Source organism: Pyrgilauda ruficollis, unplaced genomic scaffold (genome assembly GCF_017590135.1).
Source record: "Pyrgilauda ruficollis isolate IOZ18807 unplaced genomic scaffold, ASM1759013v1 scaffold4, whole genome shotgun sequence".
Lineage (NCBI taxonomy): Eukaryota > Metazoa > Chordata > Aves > Passeriformes > Passeridae > Pyrgilauda > Pyrgilauda ruficollis.
Window position 1 is genome coordinate 5,217,936 of NW_024525489.1, and position 16,794 is coordinate 5,234,729.

General features: G+C 38.7%; 1 protein-coding gene across 3 annotated transcripts in view; it reads left to right on the forward strand.

Annotated features, from left to right (window-relative positions):
• Nucleotides 1–16,794, forward strand: part of EML4 (EMAP like 4) — a 147,931-nt gene that overhangs the window by 104,942 nt on the left and 26,195 nt on the right. For all 3 annotated transcript variants that reach the window (XM_041477038.1, XM_041477037.1, XM_041477039.1), the window contains 4 exons: nucleotides 6,780–6,903; nucleotides 11,667–11,816; nucleotides 13,241–13,310; nucleotides 14,553–14,663. In XM_041477038.1, the coding sequence (XP_041332972.1) occupies nucleotides 6,780–6,903; nucleotides 11,667–11,816; nucleotides 13,241–13,310; nucleotides 14,553–14,663 (455 nt within the window). The remainder of the gene's footprint in view (nucleotides 1–6,779; nucleotides 6,904–11,666; nucleotides 11,817–13,240; nucleotides 13,311–14,552; nucleotides 14,664–16,794) is intronic.

Consider the following 16,794-nt stretch of genomic DNA (forward strand, 5'->3'; position numbering starts at 1 on the left):
GACACGAGGCTTGACTCCATTTCAGAAGGCTAACCAAAGATCTGTTAAGAAATTTCAGGCAAAGCTGTAAAATCATTCCAAATCAGGGCAAGTCTCTTGTCTCATCTATTGTATTTGACTGTTTGGCTGGCATTGCACCAGGGCTCTGTAACAACAGTGCATGTCTGTCCGTCATGCAGGCATTGGCACATAATAGCTTGGGGTGAGAGATGGCAGACCTGCAGGCGCATGGTAATTCCACTGTAAGGTTGAATGTAACAGTCTGGGCTTGGTGGCTGAATTTGCTTATTTGTCTCTGTGCTGTTAGCACTGGTTTAAATTAGAAACAGGCTTCTAAGCTCTTGTCCCTCAGGTTAGTGGTCCTGCAGAGTTCTTGGACACAGGCCTGAAAGCAGAAGGCTTGTGGGAAAGAAGCTATTTGTAGTTTTAAAAAGCATAGCTTCACTGGTCAAGCAACTAGAAGGTGAAGACAGATTAATAAATGGACCCTGGATGTGGTAGTTTATTGTATATTATTAGAGTGTTCTGCGTGGCAAGATAGCTGGAGTCTTTTGGGGTTTTTCATTTGCTTGTAAATCACTTTAGGGTGCTGCTACACATAAATGGAACTGAGCTGGGGTTTTAATGCACCGGCCCATGTTGAACTTTCAAACTAGTTGGGGTGGGACCTACTGAAAAATAGTCAGTAATAATTTGCAGAATTACTGTAATAATTCCTTTAGAACTAAACTTGTGTGTGTATGTATATAATCTACTGTATGCTCATTAGACATCCCATTATGTGCACTCTTGCTTGCTGAAGAGCAGTTAATTACAGCACAGACTTGTGGGGCTACCTCAGTGTCCTGTGTAATGAGGAATAGTGTAATATAAAATATATTCTCTAATATTATGTCCAGTCTTGTTGAAGAAATCATTAATTGAGGGTGAAGGTTTCTCACATGCCTCTACAAAACTACTTGATGACTTTTTTTTGCGGCATGTTTTTTTGGAAAATGGGAGGATTTTGTAGTGTCGCTGTCTTCAAATTTCTGAAGTATCTGAATAGTAGCTTTCATGTCTTCTGAATTGCTTTTTGCCCTAGATACTTGTGAGTTAATCTACAAAGACTTCTTTGATCTTTTTTTCTCCTCCTTTCCTATTTTTATTATTTTCCTTTGCAGGCCTTTCGTATTCCCCTAAGAATATGATTCAGGGAAAGTAATAAATTTTTTCAGTGCCACTGCATGAGCCTTTCTGTGCTGGCTTCATGGATTTCAGCCTTTCAGATGGTTTGTACTGCAATATCTTTGTTCTCTGTTATCACTTGCAGGGTTTTTCATTAGCCTTACCTTCCAGCTTGCTTTCCCTGATTTACTGTGTTTTAAACTTTCTTCCAAAGGTGAATTAATAGAAATTTTTGGGAGTTGAATTTTAATGTTATTGAGCTGCTTTTTCTTATTTCTTCAACTTTTTTTTTTTTTTTTTTTTTTTTTTAATAAGGCCTGATTTAAAGCTTATTCATGCTAATGGGAATCTCTTCTTGGTACAAGGAGGCTTTGCAGAAAACTTTGTTAGTTCACTATTATTCTACAAATTTTATTTGTCCCTAGTTTTAGTCAGTCCTGGATTGCTATTGCCTTGTCAACAGGTTCCTTGCATGCAAGGTAACTATGCTGGCTTACAGTGACTGTCAGAGAAGATGCACGCATTTCCTTGCAGGTCAGCCAGGCTTCTGGAGCTCCCTCTCACTAGCAGCACCTTGTTTCACCAACATATTTATCCCTTTCTTCTCCGTCAGGCTGTAAACTTCCAAAGAACTTGCTGTAGATATTTTGGTTGCTAACATCTACCTCCAGCCTGCTGGGACTGATTTGGCTTAGTGCTTACACTAATGAACTTAACACAGGAAAGTAGAAGCACTGAAATTTCACTGAAGACACAAAGCTGGGAGGCCAAACTGATAGAGTTGGAAGCTGAGATTTTAATACAGTAAGACCTAGATGTTCCTGAGGCTGATGTAGTATTAAAAAAAATTAGATTATTCATGCAGAGGTTCTAGCTATAAACAGCTACTTGCTAGAATTAAATGATAGGGGAAGGGGCTACAACATGCCACTTAATTGTATGAAGATTGAACCACTCACTTATTTTGATAACACAAATGCAGTCCCAGGATGTATCAGAAGTAATTCTAATGGAGATATAGAGGCCTTGTGGAAATGTTAATGCATCAAAACCCTGGTAGGTTCTCCTCTGTAATACTCATGCACCCATAACCATAAAGGGTAAATTTTGTTGTGTGGGAGAGGGAACACTAAACCCTTGTTATACAAAAAGGTAGTTAAATAGCTGGATATTTTTATTTTTTCAGAATATAAAGGCTTGGAGGATTGATGTTTTCATGCTTACCCAATTCACTTTCTGACAGGAGATAGGCAGACCTGTGCTGAAGTGAGCAGCCATGCTGTCACACACACAAAGAAAGAAAACAACCTGGCCTTGTGTTATTGACACCTGGAAGTTGAGAAGTTCCCAACTAGTAGTAGTAGTAGGAGGTTTTTGGGTGCTATTCTGAAATCAGCAGTGTGCTTGTGTCGCTCAGTGACAGCCAAGGCTCTGCTCTCCAAAGCAGGTGCAGCAGTACTCTGCAGGGTAAAAAACATCAATGCAAGCAGAGAGAGAGCACTGGGAGGGCATGTTGGGTATCTGTCAGGCTGGACTAGGCTGAGCTGAGCCAAGCCATGATATTTCTCTAGCTCATTACATTAATTTGCAAAGCCACATATGCCTGAATCGTGTTCAAGACTACCATTAGATGCGCCCTTGCCATATCCTGGCTTCTCTCTTAGTGTCTCTCCTTCTGAGCAGTGTTTTGTGTCACTTCAGCTGACTGGGGCCACATTTTAGTCAAATTAAGTGTTTCTGCATCTTTGAGGCCGAATTAATATTTTCCCCAAACCTCTGGGCACAGAGAGCCAAGACCTGCTTGGCGTCTGCTTAGGTCCAGCACACCCAGAGGGCTGCTATGCCTGAGCCAATCCTGGGAGCATAAATTGGGAGTGCTGATCCTGTGTTCCCTGGCACTTGTGTAAAGAGACTGTTGAAGCTCCAGAGGTGAAATATCGTGGAGCCAAGCAGAGTTTGGCAGGGGCTGTGAATTTGAGCTCAAAGCTGCACAAAAAGCAGCTACAGCTGTTCCCAGTGAAGAGCTGGCCCCTGGAGCCAGGGTGCTGCAGCTGCTTGGTGCTACCTTTTGTAGCAACTCTGGGCCTGAGCTGTTACTTTTTGTGAGCTGCGGGTTATCCATGGCACCTGGGTGTGCTACCTGCAGAGCCTCAACTGTACTTTTCAGTTTGTTTGATCCATATGTGAAAGGATTTATAGGATGTCTGCAGTTGCAGATTAATTAACGTAGAAAGTGCCAAGGATTCTTCATGATGTGCCCTCCTGGCCCTTTCCACACACATCCCCCAGCCCCCTCCCTTTCCCAGATGCTTCTGCTCAGTGGATAGTGGGATCTGAACATCTCTTTATACGGAACAAAATATTTTTACTTTCATGCCTAGTGTTTTCAGGCTGATAGATACCAGAATTGTCAAGGATTTTTTGTTGGTTGGCATTTAGTGAGTTTTTTACCCACTCTCTTTAGTAGTTTAGACTTTTTCTCCCTTGTCATCCCTTACATACATAGCTGTCATAGTATGACCAAGGCTCTTTTTTCCCAAAAGAAGGAAATAAAAGTCCAGATATGCTGCTTTGTTGTATTGGAAAACAGTGAGGGCTGCAGGAAAGGATTGTAGTCTAATGCTCTTGGTCATTCAGTTGAGCAAGTATAGTATGAAAGAGTTAAATCACTGATTTTCTTAACTTGCAAATACAAGAATTTGGCCTCAGGCAATTAACTGCTGTTTGAGAATGGTGTTGGTACGCTGTCATCCTCTCTAGTATTTCAAAAGATTTTTACATTAATATTATATCTGCCCTACAGGTTATTCTAACAAAAGGAAATTTACAGTCTTAGACAAAAAAAATCTTTCAATGGGCTGTCTCTTTTTCTAATCCTGCTTCTTTAGGGAGAGGCTTAATCAAGTTCTACCTAGCCTGTGTCTTTCTAACAAGTGTTTTAAATATGTATCTTCAAAGGTAATCTTGAGTAAATACAGGTAGTTAATAAAGGTAAAAAAAATGTTCTTTCTTTAATGGAAAACTTCAGAGAGCTAATTTGTATCTGAGTGCCCTGTAGATATTCTTTTCCCTAAGCTGCAGGAGAGCCTCTTCTGCCAGAGGCTTGACTGAATTCCTCTTGGAATCTTCATGCCTCTCATCTGCAGAGTCCAACAGGTGCAACTGCCTCCAACCATAAGAATTTCAGTTGCAGGTTGTCTCCACTGTTCTAAGCAACAATGAGACATTTGATCCTAAATTTGTAGTGTCATTTTGCACTGATCTTGTGGAACCATAAGTGTCAAGCTCTGTGTTGAATCAAGAATTTATGGATTAACGAGTGGTCTTTTTAAATACCCTCAGGCTTTAAATTATAAGACAGTCGGTGCCAGATTTTAATAGAAAGGTCATTGTTAATACATTACTCTTGTATTTGGCCACTGTTATTTTATCTCTGAATATACATACTATAAAAATATATTGGTGGATAAATGAGACATGGTACTAGTTTGGAGTAATTATCTAAACATTTATGTCAAACTAGTGACAGCTCCGATCTTTAGCTTTCCTTAGCAATGCAATTAAGCAATGCATGTGGTAAAATCCATGTGGTGGAATAACTGTTGTGTCTAATTTAGCTATGAGGGAGTAATTTTCTTTGTTCCTTTTTATTTTATCTGACACAGGTTTTCTACTGTTCTCAGTGGAGAGACTCATGGGGTTCTTGTTCAAAGCACCCATGTTTTTTCTTGGAAAGAAGCGATACAACTGTTTTTCATCTTTTTAATATTTGCTCCTTTTGTACTGAACTTCTGTGGCTCAACTTTCATTGTATTAATATGCTAAATAAGAAAAAAACCTTTATGTATGTGTTAGTTTTAAATTGTTCAATTATTACGATTATTGACCTGGTTTCTTTTGCCTTTTTAGATCTTTGAGTTTGACTTGAACTGTTAAGCTATGATTCTGTGGAAATAAGTCTGAGTTTCTCATAATTTCAATTTCAGATGTTTTAGGGAATGCCAAACATAGGTTGCACAATCATGCAGTCTGAGTATTAATCTTATGCTTAATTGGGGAAATATTTCCAAGCATTCCTTGATCATTGTAGGGAAGTCTGTTTCATGTTTCTTAAAGAAGTACTAAAGTAATTGTTAAAAAAATCTTAATTTTAGATGTTAATGCTTGTTGCAACAAATGTGATTAGAGATTTCTTAATACCATATTGCTAATTTACAGATATTCTTCTACTCAACTCTACTTCTACTCCACTTCTACTCAACTATTCAAAATTTGGTTTGAACTCTGAGTTCCCTGTGTCTGCTACAATTTTCAAACTCCCACTTGTAAAAAAGTGTCAGTGTTCCAAATTCACAGCAGAATATTGTATTACTTTAGTTAATATTTATGCTATAAATGGATATTAATTATAATGAAGTTGAAGAGCAATAAAAGGTTCATTGATGCAAAGTTAGTGGAGTATTTGGCTCTTTGTCATTAGGGCTTTTAGAAATGGAACTGTAATTTTCCCTGGTGGTAGGCATCCTTGAAAAGGATCCACTAAAGGCTTGTGAAGTGCTCAGATTCCCACAGAGATGATATGCCCATATCTTGTCACAGCTCTAGGCAGTATTAGCTTGAGTCATTCTGAGCTGTTGCTTTTTGCCATTCTTCAGGATGCAATGCTTAATAACATAGGTTGCTGTATTAGTTTGTGGTGATATATAATTCTTGATTATATTCATCTGCAAAGCTCTTTACACTTTTTCCTGTGGTGTTCTTGTGCCTTAGCTTGGCTGCTAGGATTTGGAAAGGTGGGCGGCTGAGCAGGGCAAAGAACCAGCTGGAGAGTTGGCCTGGGGGGGTTGTGGTTAATGGGTCATACTGTACCTGGTGGCCTGTAGGTGACACATGGAGTCTGCAGGATTCTGGGCTGGCCCTGCCCTGCTCATCATCTCTAGAAATGGCCTGAGGTAGGTGACACAAGGCACTCCCAGGTTTGCAGTGACAGCAGACTGGGGGCCCAGTGGCTGTGCTGGGGAGATGGGCTTGCAGGAACCTCGTTAATTAAGCAGAGACAAATTCCAAGTCCTGCACCTATGGAAGAGTCTCCGGCAGGAACAGAGTCTGCGAACAGAGGGGCTGCAGGAAGCAAGCTCTATGGGAATGGCCCCCAAGGTGCTATCAGGTGCCAGGAGAAGCTGTGCCATCTCCATCCTAAGAGTTTTTCAAATCTGCATTAGGAAAAAGCCAGAGGAACCTAGTCTGGCCTCATGGCCAGGCAGAGGTTGGACTTAGACACTTCCTCAGGTCCTTTACAACCTGAAATATCTCATCCTGTAATTCTGTGACCAATTATTTATTCAGTTTCAGATTTTAATTTGAGTTTTGCCTTTATAACATGCATGTCTAAGATGCTACATGCTCAGCCTGTTCTATCATGAATTCAACTAACGCTTGTTCTGTGTGCGTTTAATGTTCCATTTAAAAAAAAAATAAAATCTGGGCCTTTACCAAGCTCACCTTTCAAAAATAATTGTTATATAACCACTGTGATTTGCATCTCTGTGCTTATTACTGGTGACTTTTGTGTAAACTTGCCATGTGATTAACGTGCCTTTTTGTTTCAACAGAAGGAGAATATATCAAGATGTTCATGCGAGGCCGACCAATCACAATGTTCATTCCTTCTGATGTAGAAAACTATGATGATATTAGGACAGAGCTGCCTCCTGAAAAGTTAAAACTGGAGTGGGTGTATCCTTAATATCAACAACTACTCACTGTTCCCTTTTTGTCTTGTCTTGCATTTTTCTCTTTTAGAACTCAGTCTTGTCTCTTCTCTGTTAAGAGGTTAAAACTGAAAGGTGAGGGAAAATGTTCAAATTACTATAACAACGGAAATGGTTTCTAACTCCTGTATAGTACAACTTTATATAGCAGGCTACATAGGTATAGAAATACTGTACTTTTTCTTTGTTTGTTTTGCTGTTAACACTAATTCTAATTTATTAACTTTATATTTAATGTAAAAGAAAGCATCTTTGGAAAGTTACAAAATATGAAAAATGTCCTCCTCTACCTCCCACTATATTAATGTAGGCTTTGCTTCAGGAATAGTTAGTTTTCAGCTATGGAAGATGTTGAGTTTGTGTCCTTTTATATGAAGTGAGGATAGAGTAAGCAGCCATCCTTTGCACTGCTTCTGTATTTCAGCTCCAAAGTGAAGCAGTTAATTTATTGGAACCTAGTTTGTATTAAATGCACTAAATTTGTCGTTTGAAGAACTGATTAGGTATGGCTGATGAAAATTCTCCAAGTTTACTAGATCAGACATTAAGTTCATTTTGAGAGATGTGCCTTTGCACATGTTTGGGTCTTCCTGTTGCTCCCCCATCTCTGCAGATTTTTCCAGTAAGCTGTGATTGTGTAAGTAAGTTTCTTAATACTTCAGTAAAATAACATGTCTAGGCAGCACTTGAGTTATTGTAATAATCTGAAGTTTGATGCTCTGAGGTTGCTGAAAGCAGGAAGATTTTTTTAGCAATGTTGATGATACACTGTCACATGTCAGGAAGAAAGCTTAGGATTAAAGTCTGACTGGAAGGAAAACAGAGCTTTTATTCATGCTTTGTAAAACTGTGGTACCCAATTTTCCAACCATCACAGCTCTTGGTTGCTAATGCTGGTACTCATGACTGTGGAGTGAATTGGGTTAGTCAGTGATTTGGCTGAAATGTAATCTCTTTTTGTGACGTTAATTTTCAAGCAGGACCAATACATTAGTTTGATTTGCCTCACAAACATGCAAGGACTAAACTGGCATACTGGAGGAAGATCAGCTTGACTTTTCCAGCATCAGTGAGCAGTTTGGACTGATGAAAACTGATCATGAAGTCACACCCTCAGTTAAGTAGGTGCAAATCCCAGTGTGGACACATTTAATGTCCAAGAACGTTAAGTTCAGGTTAAACCAGTTGGCTGCTGAGTTCTAATGAAAGCGAAATAAATCTAGTCAAAAGAGACTGTCCATATGTTTTGGAATCTGTTAAGGGAAACGTCATCCCAAATCAGACCAGTATTATTTATGAGTGCAGGGTATCTTTTAGATGGAAAGATGAAGAAAATGAGGAAAAGGCAGTAAAATTTATGAGGACTAAATAATGGTCTCTATGAATTTGAAAAAAAAATTGCTCTTCAGTTTGGAAAATGCAGCAACAGCAGACCTTCTGCTTTATGCTTAGGTTTAGCAAGGGGAACAAATCTGCAAGGCAGCTGTATCTTGCAAATATGACAGCAAACTGAACCCTGTACACCTTGTTAAAAAGACATGGGGACAATTATTTACTAATATATTTTACTAATGGAATATTTTACTAATGTCAGTATTTTACTAATGTCACCTGAAAGCTCAACTGAGTGTTGAATAGTTCCATTCGTAGGTTTTATTTTGAATTCTTTTCGTTCTCCTGCCTTCTAGATGATTTTTATAATTGGGTTTTCCTTTTTTTATTACTCTTTTGGAAAATGCTCGTTAACTATGACCAACTGTGAGGAAACAACAGGTAGATTATTGGGGTGGTTTTTTGTTGGTTTATTGAGTGAGGGAGAGAGGGGCTCCTTCTTGTATGTTTCCTTTAGGGTTTATTCAACTCCTGATACCCTGTACTGTAGATTCAAGTAGGGAAACTTAGCTTTTGTCTGCCTTGCAGATTATTGTCATTTGAAGAAATGCCTAAGCTTGCTTGGCAAGCTCGTGGAGGAGTCTGAGCTTTTGACTGTGTCTGGTTCCTGAGTGATGTCATTTAAGTTGAATAATTTAGTTTGAGTATCTCTACTTTGTAGTGCAATCTTTGCTACTGCACTTCAAAACTGTTTAAAGCATATCTGACATTCCTAGTAATAGCAAAATTGGCTTATTTAGTAGCGTCAGAGGTCACAGTCAGTGCAGCTTTTGACAGTGACTTGTAGAGTCTTTCTCCCAGTGTATAGGAGCTCAGTTTCAGGAGGGTATTTCAGACTCCGTTTTATGAGATTATTTTTAGCAGTACTGCTCTTCTTTCTAAGAATAATTGTAGACAGTGGTAAATATACTGCTGAAATCTGGTGTACGGTAGATCACTTTTCATGAGGGCAGTAGCTATCTTTAGCCAGATAAAACAAACAAACAACCCCCAAAACTTAAAGTTTTTAAACATATCGAATGTTGTGACAAAACAGTCCTTGTAATTGGTGAGAAATAATCACAATTTCAAGGAAACTATCTCTCAATTTCCCTGATTTATTCATCAGTTTCACTGAAATATTAATGTTGAAATTCAGTGGAAAGCAAGCATCAGAGTTGTGTCACCCATTTTTCTGAAGAGATAGTAAATTATTGCATTAATTGTGTTGCACTGTATGTGCTGCTTTGTTCTGCATGTGTGGAGCAGGAAAAAAATGCTGTGGAGCAATAACCCCTCTTTTTTTCAGTCAAGATAGTCTGGGATGGAAAGTGAAGAAAGCAAAAAAAATAGTCCCACAAAACAGGTGGTTCCTTTATGTATTTTTTAAAAAATGTGCTTCTAGAAAATGCAGCCACTCTTTGCTACTTTATTTTGTAGGAGAGGTAAAAGAAAGGAAGGTATTGAGAAAATGTAATTTTTTTTTTTCTCACGGCTTCACGAATGTCAGAGCTCAGTGGTGGGTGCCAAAGTATTTAGCTCTAGCTCGGCTAAGCATGGAAGACTTATACTTTGGAAAGACATGTTTAAGTTAATAATACTTTTCTAGGATGAATGTTCAAAGATGTCAATCTTACTAAATCCTTATCAATACATTCCCTATTGTGTACAGCAGATGGGCAAAATGGGCCTCTCTCCTCTGAGAAGTTATTGAAAATAGCGTTCTTAGTGTTTCAGGATAGAAATAATATTTTCATTGGTTTGTAGCCCATTGCTTTTGAAAGTTCAGTTGTTTGGTTTGTTATTTTTTATAAAAGGCCATTCTGGGGTTTCTTTTAGTTCCATCAGTGTTTAAAAGAAGAAGGAGGAAAATCAAGTGGGGAAGTAAATAGTAATGGAGGAGAAGCAGAGGCATCCTTTCTTTCTGCCCTCAGCATTGTGTTGTATCAGCATTGCTCTGGATATGGTTTGCTTAGCAAGCCACTGAATAATCTCTGCTTCAGAGGAGCCATTGTGTTCTTCCCTGCTAAACAGAAGGCAGCAAGATATGAATCTGTTTTGTTTTCCACACTCCAAAGGGGTTTAATTGACAACTGAATGCAGTGTCCCTCTTTGAACTATTGTTTAGCTGCAGCATGTGTTTAGTTTTGCAAGTGTTCCTCTGGTCTGGTGACACTGCAGAAGAGGAAGGGTAGTGGGGTAGTGTAGTGGGGCATTTTTGGGGGTGCAGTGCTATTTTTGATAGAAAGGTGGCCCTTTTTCATGGAGAATAGAGATCAGGAGATACCAGTTCAGGTATTCCCAAACCTGCCTTCATTTATGAGAAAGGGCCATCTTCATCCATCCAGCTTTCTCCACATGGACTTTTCACTGCCTTTTATTTACCATATTAACCAGGACCTGAGGCTGGAATCCTTTAGCTAAAGTTGCTTAATGTGTTTCCCATCTTTTTCTTGCTGTTGCAGGTGTATTGGTTGGCAGTCAAGTGGAAAGCTCTCTAAAGTGCACGACATAACAGGAAAATATTATTTTTGGGGCTACACGGTTAGATGTTAAAGTTTGAGTTATGATGTTAATTGTTTCTGGTGACCCAGGGAACTGAAATATAGGCAGGCAGACACATTAATAGTCTACAAGAGGTGAACTGCACCTGTTCCAAAGAAATAACGAGTTGTAATAACGTTTGATCAGTGCCAACCAAGGCTCGTTCACAGTGTGTAAAACTTCTGAATGTCATTAGGAGCTGTGCATGTTCCTACAGAAAACATGCCTTTTATATATTTTGGGTAGATTTGGATAGAATGTTTTTCACTGTGTAAATTCCTTTTAAGTTTGGTTTGTTTAAAAAATACTCTTAAAACAGTGTAAAGAAATCTTTCCTGAACTTGGCAGCTGCTGTGCAGTAGCTTGCTTTTTTCTGTAGGGCATTAGGAATTGTTTTAAAAGGCCAAATGAAAGCAACACTCTGCTGCCCAGCCTGCTGATACACAGCTCTGCTGCTGTAAAAAAAAAAAGTTAAATTAGAATAGCCAGTCTTGCTGTTACCTAATTAAATTTCACATTAAAATTTTTACAATACTGCTTTTGCTTTACTTCTACCATATTTTATTTTTAACGTCAGTGATCATCATTTCCTGAGGAATTTCGGTTCATGAAGAGCATTTGTATGGGGGATTTTTTGTTTTCTTTTTAACTGTATTAGTGAAATCATGCTGTAGTTCCAGAGGAAAAACTTAAAGAGCATTTGCTGATGTGAGAGCTCCCCAGGAATCCTTTAAGGGAAAAAAAATAAAAAAAGTTGGTTGGTTTTTTTCTGGTATTCAGTGATTATGAAATCCTTAACTAAAAAAAATACAGATATGGGTATCGCGGAAGAGACTGTCGAGCCAATGTTTACCTCCTTCCTACCGGAGAAATTGTGTATTTCATAGCCTCAGTGGTGGTACTATTTAACTATGAGGAGAGAACCCAGCGGCACTACTTGGGTCACACAGACTGTGTTAAATGGTTAGTATACAACATTTGCATGTAAGTGCGTGGGCAATAATGGAGAAATATTTCTTTTCCTCTCCTGCTATATGTACAAGCTAATTAATGTCACTGTAGTTGTAGTTATTTCCTGTTTAATCAGTCCCAGTAGGTTTCACTGTAGTAAACACAGCACAAACAAATGGTGTTAGAGCAGTCCATGCTAGCTTGGGATGTCTGGTTTAAATGTAAAACCTGTAAAAAGGGGGATATGTATATGATGTAAGAGTGCCAGGTTGAAGAAAGGATCTTTGCATAAATTATTCCAAATAGTTGTCCCAGAAATTAAAAACTGTTGTTAGCCTGACTCTAAATCAGTTATTGTTAAAGTTAAAAACTAGAAAACTGTGTCAAAAAATGAGCAGTCATACTCATTTTGTAAAAGATGCAAAATCCAAGTATAAAGAGTCAGGAAAATCAGAAAGATGTTTGCAAAAAAAACCCAAAAAACTAGAGAAGGAAAATTGAAGCCACTGTCACTGTGTCAGGCAGTTACAGAATTTGCTAGGTCAGTCTGAAGAGTAGTGCACATGTAATGGTGAACATTACACTGTGCAGTACCTGACTGGAGAAAATTTGACATCTAAAGCTCCTTTTCTCTTGTCTGTGTAATCGCTTCCTGTGGGAGGAATGTTGCCATTTTGTGTTCTTCACTTTCGTTCAGAAAATTGAACTGAATTGTAAATTTTTTGGAGCCTGTCATTATGATCTCTTCAGGTTTGCCCTGGCCCCCTTTATTCTTTCAATGGCTTTCTTCACCATTGCAGTTTTACAGAGAAAGCAATTAATACAGATCAAAAAATCCCAAGGACTGAGAGGATGTATTCTCTAAAATCTGTTTTTTCACATGAGCTTTGAAGCAAAATGTGATAAGCAAGGGCACATTTTTACTTCCGCTAGTAGTGCACCACACTGTGTTAGTACCGTTACATCAGTAACTCATTTCTAGTGGCAGGAACCCCTGACTCCTGGGTGCACAGGCAAGCCCTCAGCCAACTTTTCTGCCTTTTTTCTCCCAGGTTCATGACATCTCTAGATTTAGGCATAAAATACACCATAGTGTTTATAAATATGGCACACAACTATGTGTAGGAGGTTCATTATGAGACAATGTAGATTTTATTACAGTGGACTCCCAGTGTAGTGCAAACCTGAGATCTGTCAGGGCACATATGGAGATGGCTCTTCCGGCACTCCTGATTGTGTGTCAGCAAGCAGTCAATACAGTGTGGAATGACATATCTGATGAGAAACATTCAAGTTGTCTCCTTAGAAGTGGGATTTAGGATCATAAGTGTCTTCATGGGCTTTTGTTGAGAAACAAATAAAAAAAATTTACAAAACACCTCTCAGTTTTGAAGACGTATGACAGCAAAAGCAAGTCATATTTCTGTCTGTCTTAGTCTTGCAGTTCATCCAGACAAAATTAGAATTGCAACAGGACAGTTAGCTGGAGTGGATAAAGATGGAAGGGTAAGTAATAGAGCTGTTGAGCAGTAGTGTCTTGTTTTGAAAATCAGGAAAAAGTGGTTTGGGGCTTTTTAATCATCACCTTCTGTCTGCAGTTTATATTAAGCACTGCATTTACTGAGATATTTTGTGTTTCTCAGGAAACAGCCTGTATCTCTAGCAAAAGACAGTGACAATGAAGCACTCAACCGTACATTAAAAAGAGCAGAAGTTCATAAAGTCCCATATCTGCAAGCAAACATGAAGCTTGTAATTGATTTATAAGGCCACATCATTTCTGTTGTATTACTTTCAATATGTGTTCTCCCAAGGGAGAGCAAATCCCCAGTTCTGTGGGTCAGTATAGTCTTAAGGCTTCATGGAAGAGGAAACCAACTTTGAGAATTCATGGAAAGTATGCCAAACTTTCCCATAAATTTGCTCATTTGAGAGCGAGTATATTTAAATGCTGCTCTCCACCTCTTACCATAATTCTGTCAGAATTTGAATAATTGGATTACTTTCATGAAGTTATAGACAGAGGGAGAAAAAAAGACAGATGCTATAAAGTGTAGAAGCCTGTTAAGTATAACCCTTTTTTCAGATGTTCAACTTAATTTTTTATTTTTTGTAAGAAATTTGTGTGGGGACTTTTGTATACATGATTTCCACTGAGCATTTTCTGAATCTTGTTAGAGCTGGTTGTTTTTCCATCAGTACAAAGATTTGTCACTTTCAGTGGTGAATGCTGTCCTTAAGCCAAGTTAATTTGTGATTGTTTCTAAGCTAGTGTGGGATAGTAGTTGTATGAAATATAACCATGGGCATTTTCATTCAGTGGTTGGTGGTGGTTAAGAGGCTCAGTGCACCAGGGTTTGTTTCTTTTCTTTATTTCCTAATTTATATATACAAGCCCAGATTTGATTATTATTTTCAGCTGTTGCCTAATATTGCTAGTCTGGGGTCTGAAATGCAAGATGACTCTTCCATTATTTGTTCACTTCCTTGAATCAGTTAAAGTATTTTCACAACTACCAAATGCCACTTTGCTGCCTTGACGGCACCGCTGCCACGTCGGTAGCCGAGACATAAGGAACAGCATTGCCTTGACTCTCCCCTTTAGACTTTGAGGATGGTGCCCAGCAGCATCACCAGCACAGGTCACCCTGCGTTTACTCTGCAGTTTGTAATGCAGGCAGCAGCTGCCTCGCAGAGCACGGTGCTTTCCCTGCCGTGACCTGTTTGTGCCCTTGCTTTCCCACGCAGCCCCTGCAGCCCCATGTTAGAGTGTGGGACTCGGTGAGCCTGGCGACGCTGCAGGTGATCGGCCTCGGCACCTTTGAGCGCGGAGTGGGCTGCTTGGATTTTTCCAAAGCGGTAAGATGGGCGCGGTGCCTCGGGGTGTTCCACAGGACGTGGCTATCCTATGGGAATGGGAAGAAAATATCTGAAGATTCTCCATGTGGTTGTCCAGCTGATCTCTTCTGTTATTAAAAGTGTGTCATTAAAGTTTCTGTATACTTTATAAAAGCAGCTGACAGCTGGGAAAACAGGAAACGGCACATGTAAAATTGCGGTACCAAACAGCACGGTAAATAAATAGCAAGCAAAAAAAACCTTAACTAGAAATTGAAGGCCACGCTGGGTTTGGTGGTTTGGTTTTGTTTGTGAGGAGCTTGGTTCTTTTTATTTTGATATTAAAAACAAATTTGTTAGTGAGGTTTGTGAAGACAAAATTTAGTGAGTTCTGATAGGAGGGTTAACTTTTTTGCTTTCACAGATGGAGTAGGTTTTTGTCCACCAACAGGAAATTTAAAAAAAAAAAAAAGCCCTCACATTGTCTTGTACTATTTTTTCCCGAGGAATAGCTTGTTCAATTTTTTGCCTCTTCTTTTACATAGAAAATAAATAGGGATCTTTGTTACTGGACCCATAGAATTTATGAGGAAAAATTGGTAGCACAAGGAGGTGCACTACTCGGCATTCAGAAAAAGTTCTCATTTCAAATTTGGAAATGAGTTGAGTTTGTTTTTTTTTTAAATATGGGCATATTTTAATCTTTAAGTTGCCACTGCATTTTTGCCAAAAGTGGCAAAGACATATCATCAGCCCTCCTGAAAACCCAGGCTGGATTCTTGCGTTCCATCAAGAAGAACTAATATAAGTAAAAAACCCAAAAGTGCAGAAAAACAATGTCTGCAGTATTTTACTAATAGAGGAAGAGATTTATAGGACAGCTGAGGTGGGAAGGGATGTCTGGAGATCCCCTCATGCACTGTCCTGCTTACAGCAGGTTCTGTCAGAGCAGGCTGCTCAGGCTATGGTCCAGCTGGCTTCTGGGAACCTCCAAGAATGGAAACTCAACAGTGTCTCTGGGTGACCTGTTGAAAAGAAATTCCTGCACTCTCTTGCTGCAGTTTCACTTAGCAATTGGAAGAAAGAAAGCAATTGAAAGAAATTTCATAGCATTAAAATGTTGCTATGTTAGATATAGTACATTTTGTGTTTCGGTAAATAATGTGAAAGGAATACTGGCATTCCTGTCACTCCAACAAGCCAATGAAGTTTACATTCTTGGATAGAGATCCTTTTCAGTATGAAGAAGCGTGCATTCCATCATTTTAAAAGCAAAACCAAAAAACCCAGGAAATTCTTTGGGGACTGGATTTTAGTTTTTATTGATTCTGTTTTGCAGCTGAAACTGAATTAGATTTCTTATTACAGTCTCACATAATTCCTCACTAGACTGGAACAGTTTGTGTGCAATATCTAAAACTGTGTTTTTACCACAGAATTTAGTAACCTCCTCAAGAACTGCACACAGCACCAATGCTGTCTTCAGGGTTTCTTCCCACCTAATAATTCACATGTATATTTGCATATTACTGCTCAGAATAGTGCTTGGGAATAATAGCTTTAGCCACTTCTATTTTCATAATTTGTTAGAGAATGAAGTGCAAGAATCAACTTTATGATAATTAAAGTCTCCTCCAAATCTTTCTACAAATGTCTTTGAAACAGCTGGTTTGTGCAAGTATGCATTGGTGGGAATAAGTATGGGTTTAAGATTTTTTTCTCTATTCCTTTAATTACATGTAGCCATACCTTTACCATTTTTTTGTAAAGTTGTTCAAAATAAGTAGCTTCAGTTATTTAATAGTATAGGTGCTGCTCTACCTCCTCTGTAAGCACTGTTTTGTTCAGAAAGTGTTACCTTTGCTGCAGTTTTACCAACTACATGATGAAGCTGCTGGCACTTCATGACCCATAAGGAAGAAACCATGCTTACAGAATCTGATAATATGCGTATGTGATGGTAGCATTTAGGAAAAAAACACATGTGGAGCTGTGTGTCTGTCCTCTGAGACCCGAAGAAAAAAAAATATTTATAAGAATAGCAAAAGAAATCCCTTTGCTGTCAGCATGAAATTGCAAACAAGAAAAAAAAAAAAAAAACCAAAACACAAATCACAAACAAAAAACCCATCATAAAAACAAACAAAACCAG